The sequence below is a fragment of the Hydra vulgaris genome, chromosome 13, assembly GCF_038396675.1.
Source record: "Hydra vulgaris chromosome 13, alternate assembly HydraT2T_AEP".
In the NCBI taxonomy this organism is placed as follows: domain Eukaryota; kingdom Metazoa; phylum Cnidaria; class Hydrozoa; order Anthoathecata; family Hydridae; genus Hydra; species Hydra vulgaris.
Genome location: NC_088932.1, coordinates 58,422,501 through 58,443,285, shown reverse-complemented (window position 1 = coordinate 58,443,285; position 20,785 = coordinate 58,422,501). Strand labels below are relative to the sequence as shown.

At 25.3% G+C, this 20,785-nt stretch overlaps 1 protein-coding gene across 1 annotated transcript in view; it reads right to left on the bottom strand.

The window, feature by feature from the left end:
• Positions 1–2,512: 2,512 nt before the first annotated feature.
• Positions 2,513–20,785, bottom strand: part of LOC100210850 (glycerol kinase 3) — a 42,897-nt gene continuing 24,624 nt past the window's right edge. The window contains exons 8-16 of the mRNA XM_065815028.1: positions 14,822–14,857; positions 14,504–14,571; positions 10,846–10,885; positions 10,534–10,617; positions 7,372–7,547; positions 6,956–7,040; positions 3,915–4,035; positions 2,724–2,858; positions 2,513–2,645 (exon numbers count right to left, since the gene is read on the bottom strand). Of these exons, the coding sequence (XP_065671100.1) occupies positions 2,581–2,645; positions 2,724–2,858; positions 3,915–4,035; positions 6,956–7,040; positions 7,372–7,547; positions 10,534–10,617; positions 10,846–10,885; positions 14,504–14,571; positions 14,822–14,857 (810 nt within the window). The 3' untranslated portion in view covers positions 2,513–2,580. The remainder of the gene's footprint in view (positions 2,646–2,723; positions 2,859–3,914; positions 4,036–6,955; positions 7,041–7,371; positions 7,548–10,533; positions 10,618–10,845; positions 10,886–14,503; positions 14,572–14,821; positions 14,858–20,785) is intronic.

Sequence of the window (20,785 nt, the reverse complement as noted above, 5' to 3'; positions counted from 1 at the left end):
TACATTACTGGATATACCATCATATCCACATGACTTGTTGCGTTTAAGTTCAATAATTGCTTTATTAAATTCAAGTTTAGTTATCTTTTCATTATTTATACTAGTGTTGGGTTTTTCTCCCAAAAAATTATTAAATGTTTTATTTGGTTGCGCAATGTTAGAAGCAAGAGAGGGGCCTACATTAACAAAATATTTGTTAAATTCTTTACATATGTTTGTTTCAGTTGTTATAATTTTTTTATCGGAAATTAACTTTTATGGTAAGCAAGTATGCTTCTTTTTTTCTCTTCCTGTCAGTTGGTTTATAACAGCTTAAGTCCTTTTTATATCGAATTTATGCTTATCAAGCTGGTTAGAAAAATATCTTATTTTTGCTTCTTTTATATTATGTTGAAAAAACTTTTTATAATTTTTGTAGATTTTTTCATCATCTTTATTTTTTGATTTTAAAAATTTTACGTAAAGTTTTTGTTTTCTTTTTGATGCTTTAATTAAATTGTCATCCATGGATTCTTATATCCTTTGTTTTTTATTTCTGTAGTTATTTTTGGGCATATATTATCAAAGATATTTTGAAATGGGCTTGAGAAATTATCAAACGCAATATTAGGATCTGTTGATGAATAAACGTTGTCCCATCGTTCTATTTGGGGTTTTTTTTTTAAATTATTCAGGTTTTTTATAGAAAGTCACAAAGATATTTTTATCGTCAATATTAGATATTATTTCGCGTGCTATATGGAAAACCGGAAAATGATCAGAAAAGTCTGCAATAAAAAGGCCTGATTCAAATTTAGTATTTAGGGAACTGTTTGTTAAAATATTGTCAATCACAGATTCAAATAGTAAATTGAAAAAGTTTTTTATGTTTGCAAACTTTTCATAGCATAATGCGTCCATATTTGTATTTCCCGCGAAGAAAACGTGCTTGTTTTGAGACTATTTTAATATTTTTTTTATAAAATATTTTTTTAAAAAAAAGTTTCAATAGAAAATATCAGGAATTTCGAAACCACTATAAAAATCTGTTTCTTTTGAGAGCCAGGTTGACATACTTTTGAAGAAAAAAAAATCAACTAATACTTTTTGTTGTTGTTGTTGTTTATTACAATATTTATGATACAGATACAAATCATATAAAAAAAGAAAAGTTATCAAGTCAAAATATCGTTGAGAAATAAAGAATAAAAATAAATATAAAGAACGCGGATATTCAAAGATGACCATCAAGTCTTGTCGCAGAGAAACCGCTATTGAAAAAATTAGAACGTTTTTTTTTTAAATGTTTTTTTTCCTTTTGTTATGGTGTTTACGGCTTGCATCAATCAAATTACTGTGTCTTCCGAACAGCTGACTCATGCAAATAATAATGTCCATAATTTTATAGATAAATCTTTTGCGCACACTGAATCTAATTTGTCAAAAGTAATCAACAAACCTTATTAATCGCTATGTATTATTCACTATATATCACTGAATATAATCAATGTAATCTCATTTCCAGACTGATAATAATACATTTCCAGATTGCTCAAAAGGACCTAGATAGCCAGCCATACGATGGTTATCGCTGTGTGTTAAGCCAAATTTCCGTTTGCGCTTCTGACAACAAAAACGCCAAGCCACTGCCAAATATATAAATTACTGTTTACGTTTATTTTTATATTTGGGACCCAGCGTGTAATCAAGAGTCATGGTGGGTGAACTTTTTAAAAAGTAAATAAAACCAATGACTTTTCAAAACTTTACTTACTTTCAAACCAAAGTTCATCTATTTTTTATATAGGAAACTGGAGATACAAAAAATTTACAAAAAAGTTAACACCCTAATGGCCATACAATATCACCCTAATATTGAAATTCTTTTAAAAGAGCGCACATAACATCAAGAACAATTTATATTATTGATTAGCACATAATATTAGCAACAAAAATTACATGTCGATGTCAAAATTAAAAATAATTTAATTTTTATAAAAAAAGCTTGTCAATTTAATCAGATGTGAAAATAGAATAAATGAAATGCGAATAAACTTTTTTAAGAGTATTTTAGATTTAAAATCTTTTTTGTATTTTTTCAAGTTGAATCATAACATATTTGTAGTCTTTTTTATTTTTATTGTTTAGAATGTGTATTATATAAGATATTGTATAAATTGCTGTAAAAATAGTCAAAAATTTTTTAGTTTTTAAAGGATTTTGTTGAAATTGTTTAAATGGCTATTTGATATGGCTTGGAGTAGAACTTCGGTGGAGAGTGGAACTTTGGTGTGGAGTGGAACTTCGGTGTGGAGTAGAGCTTTGGAGTGGAGTGGAACTTCAGAGTGAAGTAGAACTTTGAAGTGGAGTGGAGCTCCTGAGTTATTAATTTTAAAATTATTTTTTTTAAATTTATTTACTATAATCGGATACAGTTTCATATGCTCCTTAGGAAGCAAAGCATGACTTCCAGAGACACAATCTCTAAGAAGGTAGGATCACGATATTTAACCTGCCCTGACATAACTATTAATTCAATATTGATATACTTTTTATTTCATTAAAATTAAAGCAACTTTTTTCATTATGTAAAAGAATAATCTAAACTTCCCAACTAAACGTCCTTTTAACTGCATCCTTCCATTTAGCATATAAATTTTTGCGAGCTTAAAAAATATATTTGAATTGTGTTAGATATAATTTTTTTTTAAACTCAAAACAAACATAGAACTATTTGTTTTTACCTTCCTCGTCAAGTTTTGGTTTGAAAAGGGAAAAGTTATTTTTGGTGAGAGATGCCTTCCAACAATCGACACCTTTGGCTTTCCCAGCAGCTATCGCTGCACCGAGTGCAGTCGTTTCGGGCATGATTGCTCTTGCTAAAAATAAAGGTTTTAGACGATATTTTAACTTTTTCTGTTACAAAGTTTCAAGTTATTTAATTTCCATGCATTTTACTAATAAATTTATAAACATAACCCTAACTGGAAATCCAACTAAACAATGCTCAATTAATACAAATACTAGCTAATATATTATACAAATATAATATACAATACTCCTGTATTTAAAATAATTTAAAATAATATTTATGGGCATAATAATATATCTATATATATATATTGAAAATATGTTTTATGCATTCTTTTATTTATTTGTATTACATATCTACAATATTATATGTTATAAAAATATTAAAAATGATGAAATGGAAATTATAAAAAATGATGATGATAACAGTGAATATGATCATAAAAGTGATGTTGATAAACAATATGAACCTCCATCTCCATCATCATTAGAACCTCCATCATTAGAATATGCAAATAGTAATCATCAAATTCTGACAACCACCTTACTTCAATGACAACCACCTCACTTCAATGACTCGACCTCACTTCAATGACTCCACCTTACTTCATTGACAACCACCTTACTTCAATGATTACTAAAACAAAAAATTGACAATTAGCTGGAGCCATCTGCCAAATCTGTCTGACAATCAGTTTTTCAATGAAACAATATGGAGAGTTACCTGTTATTAATTAGTAATCCATTTTATTTATTAGAAAAACTACGATCATCTTCTTGGCTAAAAGTATTATCATTATTCTTTTAATTATACGATTACAAACAATATGGCAGATATAACAATATGGCAGATATAACAATATGGCAGGATTTGTTAAAATGACTTAAATGTTACAAATTAAAAAACTTTTTACAAAACATCAGTAAAACAAATCAATAACAATATTTTTAAAACACAAGTAATAAAAAAAACATCAAAAATATTGTATAAGAAAAAAAAAAATCATAAGATTTTTGAAAACCCTACTCTACAACCCTTCCCTTTTCCATGCTTAATGATATTATTTTCATGGTTACTGGTATTATTTCTATGGCTACTGATATATTTAAAAAACACTACTGACCTACTTCTATACCAAGTATATCAGCTTGCATTTGCATTAAAAAGTTATTAGCTGTCATCCCACCATCAACAATAAGTTGTTTTAATTGAATACCAGAATCTTTATTCATAGCTTCCAAAATCTATTTAAAAGAAATTATAAAGACATAATCGTCTAACTTATTGACTTTTCACACTTCAACATTTTGATGATTCTATGTTGTATATCTTGATAATATTTCAATGTTGTAATCATTCTTAAGTTTGGTGGCATTAAACACTTGCTTGTTTATACTTTGGAATAAAATATATGAAGAATATACAAGCCCATATAAATAAAAATTATGTGTTTATATTAATAGCATAAACTTTGCAATAAATTTATGCTATATAATATATAATATAGACTGATCGCAAAATTAATACAATGTAATACAAGTATGTAAAATTATATTGGCATAATATAAATATATTATACCAATAAAATTAATTTAAATAATTATGCAACTGATATAAATTAGTTAGGAGTCAAAAAATGCAAGTAAAAAATTACCCCCACCCAACTTAAATAAACATTTTATATGTAACTTTATCAGTTTATTCTGGTCTATTAATTTTTTCGAGTTGTTAGTTGTGTTTTTAAGGCAAAATGTAACTTGTAAAAAATTTAATGTGTTCATATCTGTGGTACACAGGAATTGATTTAATTTGGATTTGTTCAATTTAAAATTGTTTTATCATATTGTCTCTATATTGCTTATCGTTCATATTTCAAGCTTTTCCACCCTATTTAGATAAATGTTTTAGCATACAAAATTTAAACCATTAAATCTGTGAGACGTATATCAAATTTTAAAACAAATGTTTGGTATAACAATTAAAAAAGTAAAAAGTCATCACCATCACAAAAGTCATCAATTTTTTCATCACCATCATCACCAATCATTGTCATCACCTTCATCACCATCATCACTAATCATTATCATCAACTTCATCAGCATCATCACCTTCATCGCCATCATCATCAATCATTGTCATCACCAAATGCTTTTAAATGCTAAGACTTAAGGGGTAAGCAGAATAATTCTGCTAACCAGCCTTGAACCCTTTCTTTATCTATTAGACGTAGATGTAAACTTGCTTTACATTGCTTCCTGCATAGGATGATAATGCTGGATCTTCTTGAATCTTCTCATAGGTTTTTGCTTGTGCCTCCTTGATAGAAGCTATGCAACTTTTCCTGTTATCTTCTAATGAGGGTACAGCTCTAAAACTCAGTTTAATGGTTCTGAGGCCTTTCAAAAACAGGTGGTATGAAAATAAAAACTCTTTTGTTTATGAAAATAAGACAAACTCCACTGAGCTTTCGAAATTTGTGTGGGAATGTATAAATAATGGTTTAAAACCTATACTAAAATGGAATATTCTCGATCAAGTGGAGGTATTCAAACCTGGTGGTAAATTTTGCAATTCATGCTTAACAGAAAAATACCACATTATTACATCACCATTAAGGTTGCTTAATAAACGAACCAAGTTTGGGTCAAAGTGCCGCAATAAAAATAAATTTTTAATTAAAAACTTTAATGTCATCAGAGCGCACACTTCATAGCATTTTTTGTTTACAGTTTTTGTTACTTTTTTGTTTTTGTTACATCTGATGATCGCTATTGCATGAAACTTTTAGTTATGTAATTGAAATATATCTTAATAATTTAGTTTTCACTATATTATTTGCTCTACCAATAATATAACATGCTGTATTGAGCGCTCTTACTGGAAATACTAACATAATTCATGCAATATATATATACTTATATATATATATATACATATATAAAGATATGTACTTGTAAAACTTTTTATTGGTTCTCTCCATCAACTTGCCAAGAAAAAAAGTTTTTTAAATTTATTTTATGTTGGATTTCAAAATAAGCGAAATTATATAAAATTTTTAAAAATCATTTCATAAAAAAATTATTATTTTGGATTTCACTGTATAGAAATGACATATTTTAACTAAAAATGAAAAAGTACATTTTAACAAAAGTTTTTAAATCATAATAATTTTTTTTTGATTTGACTTCTTTTAAATGTACTTTTAATAAAAAATTTCTTCTGCATTTAGGGCCACGTGGCAAAACTTAGATTTGAGGTGGTCCCCCTAATCCCAATTACATTTTGGAAAAATTTAGCAGAGTTATTTGTGAGAACTAATAAAAAGTTTTAAGAATAGAGACAAATTTTTTTTTAAAGTAGGGGGCAGTTGATGCACCATATATATATATATATATATATATATATATATATATATATATATATATATATATATATATATATATATATATATATATATATATATATATATATATATATATATATATATATATATCAATATCAATATCAATATCAATATCTATCGTATCAATATCAATATCTATATCTATACGTATATCTATATCTATATATATACATGGGTGTTATGTATACACACCCATGTATATATACATGGGTGTGTATACATAACATGTTTATACATGTATATATACATGTTTGTATACATAACTTGTGTACATATGTATAAATACATGTGTGTGTATACATGTGTGTAAACATGTATATGTACATGTGTGTTTATACATAAATATAATGAAAGAAATATAATACGTAAATATAAATGAAGATGACTTTGCAAAAGATTTAGGCAAACCAAAATGAACTTTGTTTTTACTTTTGTACATCATAATCATTTTTATATAACTTAAATTTTCATTTTTGAAATCCTTATCATTTTAATAAACAGTTTTTATGCTTTTTTATATTTTTTTCTGATCATTACATAAAAAAAAAAGATTACATCTGGACATAATGTAATGACCTAATGATTCTTCATTATGATCTTCTAACAATGGTGCAACTTAGATAAAACAAGATAATTTATTTCCTCAAGGTTAATGTGTAGACTTGAGAATAAGTGTGATTTATTTTTTGTATATAAGAACTTTTTTATTAATTAATTATTAAATTTTCAGATCTATAATTTTAAAGAGCAAAATTTTTTACCTCTTTGGTTTGATAGCATACTGCTTCTAATGCTGCTCTCACTATGTGACCTTTAGTTGTAAACTGTGTGATGCCGATTATTGCCCTGAAATAATTTTTAAGATTTTTATAACTTTATCATGATAACTAACATAATAACTAATAATTAACATGATATGATACTTTAACATGATAAATTTTTTTAAACATTTTAAAATCAATAATTTCTTTTAAAGAATAAAGGATTGTTAAACTAATTTGACTCCAAACTTAAAAAAAGTATGACCACACCCTTAAAAAAAATATGATCTCTACTTCTAAAAATAATGTGACCCCCATCTCTAAAAAAATATTATAGTGTAAAAATAAATATTGGTAAAAAACCATTAAAAAACTAAAATAATTATAACTGATAATTATAAAAAAAATTATTATACCCTCTTGCTGACATGTCCCAATAAGGAGCAAATAAACCAGAAAATGCAGGAACAAAGTACACATTTCCATTATCTTTTACTGATGACGCTAAAGCCTCTGTTTCACTAGCACTTTTAATGATTCCTAATTGGTCACGCAACCATGTTATAGCTGCACCAGTAATTGCTATGGAACCCTAATAATATAACTAAATAATCTAATTATATTATAAAACATCTGTTTTTTAAAATTTTTAAGTTTTATTTGTGAGTCAAATAAATAAACTTTACATAAAACTTAATACAAATAAGAGACAAATATGTTTAGATATAAATGTGTAAACATTATAAATACATGTTGACATATAAATACGTGTAGATATATATTATAATCAGAGATCATCCAGATCATATTTTTAAAATCCAGAAAATATTTTGCAAAAAAAAATCTGGAATTTTTTATTTCCCTCATAATTGTCTTAATTTTTTAAAAACTCTTATTTTATGAATGGAAAATGAATGAAAAAATTGAATATATATATATATATATATATATATATATATATATATATATATATATATATATATTTAATAAATTTGTTGTGTAGCTTTGTTCAGTATGTTTGGTTTTCAAAGAAAACCGAACGTACTGAACTTAGCCTTAGAACTAAAATATAAGAAAATTTAAGATACAAAATTTAAAAAAGCTTCAATAAAATGGGGAAAAAGAAGAACAAATTATATATTATAAAACAAATATAGTATAATATATAATATAATATATAACATAATATAGAGAAAAAAAAAAGAGAGAAAGATGAAACTAAAAGAGTATTAAAGGAAGATTTTCAAGAAAATCTTTTATATAAAAGTCATAACTTGAATTTGATCTTAAGAAATTAAGTAAAAAAGAAATCATTTTTGCTCCAATTATTAATTTTTTTTTTAATTTTTATTTTGTTTTGTACTAACTCATCCCCAACTGCTGATAAACATATCCCCAAGAGACTAGGGTAACTAGGTAACTAGGTTGCAAGCAAACACTATTTAAGTTACAAGAAAGCAAATTTTTAGAGAGCAAGAAAATGAGTGACAGAAGAGAGAATTCCAAAACAATGACGTGCTAGGAAAGAAATTGGAAGTTTTTCAAGCATCGAGGGTCTGTTATAGAGAAAAATCAGATTTAAGATCGGCCTGTTCTAAGTGATCAAAATATATAGACTTTTTGTCAAGACAGGAGTATATAGTTGTATTGTCAGCCAATAGAAAGCCACTTTAGACGTCAGCAAGATTAATAATATAGGTGAGAAACAATACATGGCCAATGATAGAGACTTGTGAAGCCCTAGAAGTTACTGGAAATAAAGAAGGGTGTTGGCCTTCAAGGACTTCAAGACTTTAATACTAATATTATACTAATATATCAAAGCATTTTTGTGATACACGATATTAAGTGATCTTATGGAGCAGAAAAGCATGTCAGGCTTTATCAAGAGCCTTCGATATGTCAAAAGCAATAGTCCTTACAAGAACTTAAAAGAAAGAGAAGCAATATTACGACAATGTGATAATTATTGGAGGTTGGCTGCAAGAGCAGGTCAATCTATGTTTACAATGCGTTTTTGCACAATTGTCAGAGAGTAAGTAACTAACAAAATCTCAGAGATTTGATTGTCAACTTCTTACACTCAAGATAACTTAAGGGTCATCCATAAATTGCGTCACACTATAGCTTTTGCCATTTCGTTATGTAATTTTTGTTTTCATTTTTATAGTTTTTGTGCTTTTCTTTTGCATAAAGTTTGTTATTATTTGTGCTGTTGTTGCTAATTATTTTTATTGTTGTTATTAATCGAGTGTTTTCATATGTTTTTGTCCTTCCATTTAATTTATTATAGCTTAATCATTATTTTTTTTTAGTTAGTTTAATTTATGCTTGCTTTTATTTAATAGTATTGCTGTTGAATTTTTTTTTGCTTGTTTGCTTATTTTATTTAGGTGTCACTCCAATGATTAGTTTTTGACTATATGAGAGACACCTAACCTAATTTTGTAAAATTTTAAAAATTTGTAATTTTCAATTTTTGGTTAAATAAATGGATATATATGGGGAGGGGGATCCACAGATGCCATTTTCTAGCAGGCAAGAAAAAAAGATTCAGTTAAACACTATTAAATCAAATCATAATTTTTAATTCTTGAGTAAATGAAGTATAAACAAACAGCATAAGAAAACCATTAAAACAAATGTATATAAACCAAAATGGATTATGAAATAGTATTGAGTATGAATGCTGAAGAATTTGCAAGTAGCAATTTTATTTATTTTTAAGATGACAAGCTGTAAGCGTTACTTATTTACAGCTTGTGTAAATAAGTAATACTTACAGTTGTCATCTTAACAATAGATAAAATTGCTACTTGCAAGGATGTGGAGTCCTAAAAGGATTTGAGATTTAATAAACCTATTATATTTTATCTTAGAGTCATTTCCCCCAATGACTCATTGCTCAAAACTGATTGTTCTTTTAAACTAAAATTCCTTTTTTTTCTCTTATCTAAAAGTAGTCTTTACATTTTTAGAGCTCCTAGGTACCAAAAACCAGGAAGAAATTTTGTAACTTTCAAACCTCTGTTTGGGACTCTGCATCCTGGTTATTTGTTAAGGCAAACTGTAAGTAAAAACTTGTGTTATTAAGTAACAATTTTAGCTAAATGTTAGATAAATTACACAATTTTTAAGTGAAATAAAAGCTATTATATTTCAGATAGCACATTTTTAGTTTTGAAAACATTTATGAATTCTTTAGCACAACAACAATAACAATAACAACAACACTTCAATTAGACAAAATATTGTTTAAATTAAAAAAAAAGAAATTTAATGTCAGCAACTATCCCCATGTTTTAAAAATATGGTAAATTTTTTCCAAAAAATCTCCGTAAAAAATCCATAAAACATTTTTAAGAAATATCCAGAAAAAATCTGAAAGTTTAAAAACATTTAATGTGTAAAAGATTTCTATAAACTGATTTTGTTCAATTTTCAAAAAAAATACAGCAGTAAGTTAACACTAACACAAAGTTTTTGTAAACTTCAAGGTTTTTACAAATTTTGTTAAATTTGGTAAAACAATTAAAATATTTACAAATCAATTCACTAATCCACTAATTAAAAATTACTTCTAAAGCAAAAGTAGGTGGCTCATCAGGTCCAAATTGATATGCAACTGTTGACAACAATCCATGTTCTGAAAATACAGGTACCTGAAAATTATATTTATAATGACCATGTAGTTTTAGTTATTGAACATTAAATCATGTAGTAACTATGTTAACAAACAACAAAACAATTATTTTTAAAGTACATAAAATATATAATATTTTATGTACTTTAAAAATATGAATATAATTATTAAATAAAATAAAATTAAACATAATATTAAAGATAAAATATAAATTTTAAACTAAATACCTTGCTTGCACTTTACTTACCTTGCTTGTATTATAAAGAAGAAAGTTACCAGTTCCATAGCTATAACAAATAAAAACATAAAAAAATATTAGAATGATTGGAACTGTTATACACACACAGATTTTTTTTATTATTCACCTCCTCAAGGCCGAGAAGGCCACTACAGATGAGGAGGCTACTTAATAGTGGTTATAACCCTCTCTCAACTCTATAACTCCGAAACACAAATCTTGACGAGGCCGCTGCGTGGAGAAACAAGTTGAGCACGGTACTACCAAGGATGTGGTGGGGATCGAACTCGGAACCTCTCGCTTGTAAAGCAAGATATATATATGTATAAATAAATGTATACATATATATATATGTATATATATATATATATATATGTATATATATATATGTATATATATATATGTATATATATGTATATATATATATATATATATATATATATATATATATATATATATATATATATATATATATATATGTAAGCAAGATATATATATATATATATATATATATATATATATATATATATATGTAAGCAAGATATATATATGTATAAATAAATGTATACATATATATATATGTATATATATATATATATATGTATATATATGTATATATATGTATATATATATATATATATATATATGTATATATATGTATATATATGTATATATATATATATATATACATACATATATATATATATATATATATATATATATATATATATATATATATATATATATATATATATATATATATATATATATATGTATATATATGTATATATATGTATAAAAGTAGTAGAAAATTACTTAACCATAATTATTTTCATTTAACACTGTGTTTCATCAATAAAGACTCATCAGAAAGCATTTCTGATGAGTCTTAATTGATGAAACAGTGTTAATTATAAAAATTTAAGTTTGTTAAAACCTGTTTTAATCATTACTGAAAGAATGTTCTATGTTTCATTCTCACTGTGTTTCATTCTGATTGTGTGAACTGAGAACAAAGTTTTCAATTAAACTTTTTTCTGCATATTTTACACTAAAGTTTTTTGCATATTTTTTACACAAACTACCTGAATAAAAAACTTTAATAAATCGAATGTTAAGAAATTATTTGAAGAATCTTGAACAGATTTAGTGTTTGTGATAAAAACTCTCCTCTGTAATTTTAAGTAAGTTATTTTATCTACTAATGTTGGAGACAGCAGCAAAAAGAGCTGTTACAAAAAAATCAGGAATTGGAAATTTTAGGTTCACCAGCCATGGTGGAGTGGTTACAATTCTGGCTTAGAGGTCAGAAGTTTGATGCCGGCACTGCCAAATAATTAACAAAAGAGTCTTAATAACAACAAAAAAAAGATTCCAAAATCATTATCCCATTTTATTTGTTTCTGCAACTTTGAATGCATCTAAATCAATAAGAATGACATGATCTGCTTTACTGCAATATATAGTAGCTACGATAAATGCTATCCTTCAAACCATACTTTTTTTTATACGAGTCAGATACTTAACCCTAGTGATCATTAGAAAGTAAACGGTATAAAATATAAACCTTGCATTGTGACAGGTGCCAGATTAATAGTAGTGAAAACTCTTTAATTTCTTAGTTTTAATGTTTTGCAGAATGTCAAATATTTTTAATATGTCTACAATATTCATAATCATAGTATTAATATAATTGAATGTGATTATAAATGCATATATTGATTATATATATATATATATATATATATATATATATATATATATATATATATATATATATATATATACATATATGTATATATATATATGTATATATATATATGTATATATATATATATATATATATATATATATATATATATATATATATATATATATATATATATATATATATATATGTATATTTATATACAGGCCCCGGCGAAGTAAATGAGTGCAAGAGTGGAAAAAAACTTTCCTAAAACGAACATGGCGAGTCATGTGAGCAGCTCCTCTAAACAGCTTTTTACAAGAGCTTTCAGTTATGTGAGAGCTATCTGCTTATTTGCTAAAAAATTGCTTGTTAAATATAAATTTGATTTTATACTTGTTACAAGCATATGCTTGTAACGTTGTAACGGTGGTGCAATGAGACCACCTCTGATTATCTCCTTTTTTTTCTTTGAAGAATTATAATTTATTCTTCTTTCCTCTTGTATCTATTCGCCTTCCTCTGAAACCTTAATTCAAGCTGTGTCAATTTTAGCAGATATGGTCATACTCTTGTTAGTTTCAGCAGATATGTTCATACTTCTGTTATTTTGAGCAGATAAAATCGTATTTCTGTTAGTTTTGGATCAAAAGTTGTTAAAAACACTTAATGAGATATAAGCTTAAAAAGAAATTGTATAAAAATGTTTTTTTTTTATTTATAAAAAATAAGCATTGATTAAGTAGAAAAAAAATGAATGTTTAAGGAAAAATAATTATTAAGTAGATAAATTATTTCAATAGGTCTTTTAAATAATAATCTTTAAAATATTATTTTAATAATAGATCTAATAGCTGTGATTATCTAAGAAGATCTTGTACAATGAGGTATCATTAGGCTTTGATTTGTTCTGACTCAACTTGTTCTCAAAATCTTTTGTACTGATGTCAAACAATTGCTCTATCATATTTTCAAAATCATTTTTGGTGGCTATCAGAAATTTCTTTTTGATTGATAAAAAGTCTTACTATTGCACAGACTTTTACATTTGCCTAAGAAATCAAGTAATCACTGAAACCTGCTGACTTACAAATACTAGCAACTTATTGGAGTAAGAATTACATTGCTGTATTTAAATTACAAACCTACTTCTTTCCTTTACATAACATCTCATCCTCAAAAACATGCAAAGTGTGATTTAACAGGTTTGAATTTATTATCTCTAGTTGTGATCAGCTACAAAGTAATATCAAAGAATGCCATAATTATATGGTAGTTGGTGTATAGGTAGATTGCTTAATAGCATATTTAAAGGCAAAAGGTAACTTAAAAGATGGCAGAAGGTAACTTAAAAAACTTGATACTTAGTAACTTGGTATAGAGACATACAAGCATTAAAGATGTATGTATGTATGTACACAAAAGAACTATACTTCTTTTGTGTGTTTTCTCTCCTCGATTGTTGACATTTTGAACAGATATGTAAATAATAAAAAATTTGTTTAAACAAACATAAAAATTTTAAGATTGTAACGTGATCAAAACCACAAACTTTGCGATGTAATAAAACTATTTTAAAATTAATTATGAATGGTGACAAATATTTTAAAAACATCATAAGTTTTTGAAACAAGCTTTTAAAACTTAATTTACAATGAAATAAATAAAGCTTAGAGAATTTTCAAATTTACATGTAACACTTGCCAAGCACTCAGGTTGAAACTTGTAGATCAGAAAAAACTTGACTCACTAAAATTAGTAGAACCAGAAAATGTTTTGCATTTTTTATGTTGTTTTTATTTTTCAAAAATTTTGTGTAGTGTATATCACTGCTAATAATCTAAATATTTAAAACTAATAAAATATTTAAAATATTTAATCTAATATACAAATATCTTAATCGAAATAGCATATATACTATATTACATATAATTAATTAATATAATTATATATAATATAATCTAACAAAATATTTACGTGTTTTTAGCCTCTCCACCAGAAAAGCATTTCTGTCCAACTAATGCAGCTTGCTGATCGCCTAATATCTGACATTGATAACTTTGAAATGTTAAAAGTTTTAATTTTCAAACTTTAAGTAGGTTGTTAAATTTTAAAATTTACTAAAAATACAAAGTTACAAAATAAAAAAATACAAAATCATTAAGCTATTAACTGATTGAAAACCAACACAGATCCAACTTAAGGTTGCTTTTTTTATTTAAATGACAACTATTTTATTACAAAATATTTTAATGACAATAAATTCAATAAATCTTTTTTTGAAATAAAACTTACTCCTGAAATGACCACTCCTTTTAGTGAACCACGTTTCTGAAACAACCAAACATACAATTGTATTAATACTATACATATATTTATATATACATATATACTTAAATATATTCACATATATATACATATATATGTATATATACATATATATGTATATATATACATACAGCCCTCGGAATTAAGGTAGACATACAGCTATATATATATATATATATATATATATATATATATATATATATATATATATATATATATATATGTAAATTATGTTAGTGTATTTTACAAATAGAGTGCTCAATGTTCTTAAAGAACAGAGCAATAATTAATTAATTAGTAAAAAACACTTATCTAACTTTTATCTTCTACTCGGAGTTTCACCATTGCTGGATCATCAGGAAGAGTTACTAAATCTCAAAAAAAATTCAATTTATAGAAAAAAATATTTTACAGGAAGTTATAAATTATTATAAAAAATTTTTAATTACTATATTTTTTTGTTAACGGGAAGTTACAGAAAGTAATTATGAAATAATTTTCTTTGGAATGGGGATAGTTTAATTTGGTCATTTGTTTTTATAATTTTTTAAGAGGTATTTATTTTCGTGCCTACATTTAGAAATTAATTCAGATTTTTTATTTAATAAATTTTCTTGATTCAAATGAGTAATTATTTCAAATTTTTCTTGCAAACATAGCATACATTTTTTGGAAATGTTATTATAGGCAGGGGCAGATTTTAGAATAGACCATTGTAAATTAAAATTTTTATTTTTTTTCTTTTAAATCCCAAATATATTTTGACAGCATAGTCTCTTTTGAATATTTTTTGTGTTTAAACGATTGTTTGTGGTTGGCATAACGTTTTTTCCATTCCCCCTCGGTTAAGCCAATATATTGTTTATCAGGGTTGTTTTGTGAGGAAACAATGCACTTGTAAATTACATTTTTCGAAAGGCATTTTCCATTTAGAGGGCAATCTATTTTTTGTTTACAATTACAATAATCAGTGTTTTTTTCTTTTATATGTTCATTTTTATTAATTAACGCGTAGTTGTGGCCTTTTATAATTCTTTCTAAATTTTTTGTACAACTATAACTTACTTTAATGGTATTTCTGTTAAAAATCTTATGTAATTTATTAGAGGGAGGAAAATGTTTGTCTACTAATTTTAGAAAAATTTTACCAATATTTGTTGAAACATTTTTGCTGTACGGGGGGTTGAACCAAATTATGTTTCTATTTCTATTACGCTTTTTTGCAATTTTCTTTTCAAATTTTAGTTCGAAATTTTGAAAGCCACTTTTTTTAAGGGCATCTTCATAAACGCGTTTAGAGGAGTTAAAAATATTTTCATTAGAAGAGTTTTGGTTTAGCCTATTGTTAATTGAAATTGGAATTTGTTTTATAATTTGAGGGGGATGGTTCGAATTTACATTAATATACAATAATTCGTCATTAGGTTTTTTGTAGGGCTTATAGGAACTTTCTGAGAGGTTAAATGTGACATCAAGAAAATCAACTATTTTTAAGTTTATATTTATTTCAATTAGGAAGCCAATATTTTTAAAAACTTTAATAATATCTTTTCTAATTTTATCGAGTTGTGGCCCTGTTTTTTTATGCATTATTATTAAACCGTCGTCGCGATAAAGACCTAATTGATTAATTTGGATTATTTTAGCAAGGGTATTTAAAATATATAAACCTACAAATTCGCAAATTTCTGCTCCGTCGTAACTTCCCATTGTTACATCAAAGCATTCGTGCGTGGTTTTTTTCTTCCACGTTTCCTTATCAAAATAGAGTAAATTTTTTCTGCAGTGCTTAATTATACGGATAGTGTCCTCAGTAATTTCTAAATGGGATTTTCCAAATTCTATTGTTTTATCTAAAATTTCTGCTGTAATTGAGGGGTAAAAATCAATAATATCAAATTGTATAAATGTGCATTCATTTTTATTGTTAATTTTAGAAAACCAATCTATAACATCAGTGGTATTTTTCCACTGATGTAAACCTAATTTTTTCCGAATAGAGTTATTAATTTTGTCTAGTTTTATTTTACTAACGTGCCCTAGTTCACTTTTTGAAGGTACTAGTAGCCTACAAGGGAGTTTATTTTGAAAATTTGGTTTGTGATCTTTTAGCGAAACATTTATTTCTGACCTGGAAAATTTTGAAAATGATTTATTACACTTAATTAAAACTATAAAATTCCAAAACATAAATAATGAATTCCAAAAACAATTAAAATTAGACATTAATAATATAAAATTGAACCCTAATATTTTAGTTTTTGCTGACAAAACAAGTAACATTTACCAAATTACCCCAGAAACTCATCAAAAAATACTGCGCGATAATATTTCTAATAATTATACAAAAGCACCAAAAAACTTGGAAAACGCCATTAATTTAGAAGCTCAAAACATCGCCAAAAATATTAATTTAGATGCGAGAATTGAATCAGTTGCACCAGCGCAAGCGTTTGTTTCGCTAAAAGATCACAAACCAAATTTTCAAAATAAACTCCCTTGTAGGCTACTAGTACCTTCAAAAAGTGAACTAGGGCACGTTAGTAAAATAAAACTAGACAAAATTAATAACTCTATTCGGAAAAAATTAGGTTTACATCAGTGGAAAAATACCACTGATGTTATAGATTGGTTTTCTAAAATTAACAATAAAAATGAATGCACATTTATACAATTTGATATTATTGATTTTTACCCCTCAATTACAGCAGAAATTTTAGATAAAACAATAGAATTTGGAAAATCCCATTTAGAAATTACTGAGGACACTATCCGTATAATTAAGCACTGCAGAAAAAATTTACTCTATTTTGATAAGGAAACGTGGAAGAAAAAAACCACGCACGAATGCTTTGATGTAACAATGGGAAGTTACGACGGAGCAGAAATTTGCGAATTTGTAGGTTTATATATTTTAAATACCCTTGCTAAAATAATCCAAATTAATCAATTAGGTCTTTATCGCGACGACGGTTTAATAATAATGCATAAAAAAACAGGGCCACAACTCGATAAAATTAGAAAAGATATTATTAAAGTTTTTAAAAATATTGGCTTCCTAATTGAAATAAATATAAACTTAAAAATAGTTGATTTTCTTGATGTCACATTTAACCTCTCAGAAAGTTCCTATAAGCCCTACAAAAAACCTAATGACGAATTATTGTATATTAATGTAAATTCGAACCATCCCCCTCAAATTATAAAACAAATTCCAATTTCAATTAACAATAGGCTAAACCAAAACTCTTCTAATGAAAATATTTTTAACTCCTCTAAACGCGTTTATGAAGATGCCCTTAAAAAAAGTGGCTTTCAAAATTTCGAACTAAAATTTGAAAAGAAAATTGCAAAAAAGCGTAATAGAAATAGAAACATAATTTGGTTCAACCCCCCGTACAGCAAAAATGTTTCAACAAATATTGGTAAAATTTTTCTAAAATTAGTAGACAAACATTTTCCTCCCTCTAATAAATTACATAAGATTTTTAACAGAAATACCATTAAAGTAAGTTATAGTTGTACAAAAAATTTAGAAAGAATTATAAAAGGCCACAACTACGCGTTAATTAATAAAAATGAACATATAAAAGAAAAAAACACTGATTATTGTAATTGTAAACAAAAAATAGATTGCCCTCTAAATGGAAAATGCCTTTCGAAAAATGTAATTTACAAGTGCATTGTTTCCTCACAAAACAACCCTGATAAACAATATATTGGCTTAACCGAGGGGGAATGGAAAAAACGTTATGCCAACCACAAACAATCGTTTAAACACAAAAAATATTCAAAAGAGACTATGCTGTCAAAATATATTTGGGATTTAAAAGAAAAAAATAAAAATTTTAATTTACAATGGTCTATTCTAAAATCTGCCCCTGCCTATAATAACATTTCCAAAAAATGTATGCTATGTTTGCAAGAAAAATTTGAAATAATTACTCATTTGAATCAAGAAAATTTATTAAATAAAAAATCTGAATTAATTTCTAAATGTAGGCACGAAAATAAATACCTCTTAAAAAATTATAAAAACAAATGACCAAATTAAACTATCCCCATTCCAAAGAAAATTATTTCATAATTACTTTCTGTAACTTCCCGTTAACAAAAAAATATAGTAATTAAAAATTTTTTATAATAATTTATAACTTCCTGTAAAATATTTTTTTCTATAAATTGAATTTTTTTTGAGATTTAGTAACTCTTCCTGATGATCCAGCAATGGTGAAACTCCGAGTAGAAGATAAAAGTTAGATAAGTGTTTTTTACTAATTAATTAATTATATATATATATATATATATATATATATATATATATATATATACATAAATATATATATATATATACATATATATATATACATATATATATATATATATATATATATATATATATATATATATATATATATATATATATATATATATACATATATATATATATACATATATATATATAATGGAAAAAGGTATGCCAAGCAAAAAAAACAATAATTGAATTTTTGAAATTTGAAAAAAGATTTATTTCTTTTAAATAAATATATAAATAATAAAAAAGCACTAGAGGCCTTTCACTATTTTCATCAGTAGTGCTATGTTACTGATGAAAATAGTGAAAGGCCTCTAGTGCTTTTTTATTATTTATATATTTATTTAAAAGAAATAAATCTTTTTTCAAATTTCAAAAATTCAATTATTGTTTTTTTTTGCTTGGCATACCTTTTTCCATTATATTGTTTATTATCAATTTTGTAGTTATATATATATATACATAAATATATATATATTTATACATATATATATATACATATATATATATATGTATATATATATATATATATATATATATATATATATATATATATATAAACATATATATATTTATATATATTGATAAAAATATAAATATACATATACATATATATTTATATATATTGATAAAAATATATATATATATATGTCTATAAATATATATATATATATATATATATATATATATATATATATATATATATATATATATATATATATATATATATATATATATAAATATCTTTATATATAAATAAATAATTTAAATAGATTCTAAATGTACTAAATACAATGAAACAATGCAAATATTTTTTATCAATTCTAAAATTGAACACAAAAAACAGTTTTAAGTAAGAAACTTTATCAATAAGTTTCTTCGTTGCAATTAATAGTTCTAAAACTGAAACTAACTCCATTGATCCTTTTTCTGCTTCGTCACATTTGGTTTTTAAAGCAGTTGCTTTTTTAAGCATTGTTAAATCCTTATTTTTGTCAGCATGTTCAACAGATTGAATAAAACCTTTGTTTAATATACAACATGCTGTTACAAGTAAATTCTTTTTTTTTTTCTTCTTCTTCAATTTCTTCTAATTAAGATTGCTCTTTGGTGGTTTGATTCACATTCTTTCTTTGAATTAATTTTCTCTGCTAAACTCATTTGGAACTGTTGTCTGGCTGATTTAACTGATAACATTAATGCATTTGTGATGTTTATAGTGTCAGCTTGAACCTTTTGAGAACTTATATGATCTCTTATAATGCGATGCAAAACTATTGAGTCTGACTGAATATTTTCAGTCAGACTCAATAGTTTTGCATCTTTGGATTTGGTTCTTCCTAATGTTAGTCCTTGCGTAACTTTACTATCTGGAAACATACTAGTAAATAATTGGCTCATATTAGCAGAAGCAATGTTTGACAATCCATACATAGTAGCTTCAAGAGCCCATTTACATTTCAGATCTTGTTTCTTCATTAGAAGCAACAACAAGTTCAAAAGTTCTTTGACCTACTGCCAGGGGTACTGTTGGTGTAATAGTAAAATTTTTTACAATAGGTTTAAAAAAGTGACTTCTGGATTTAGCTAAAACATTAACTTGGTGCTTTTTACCT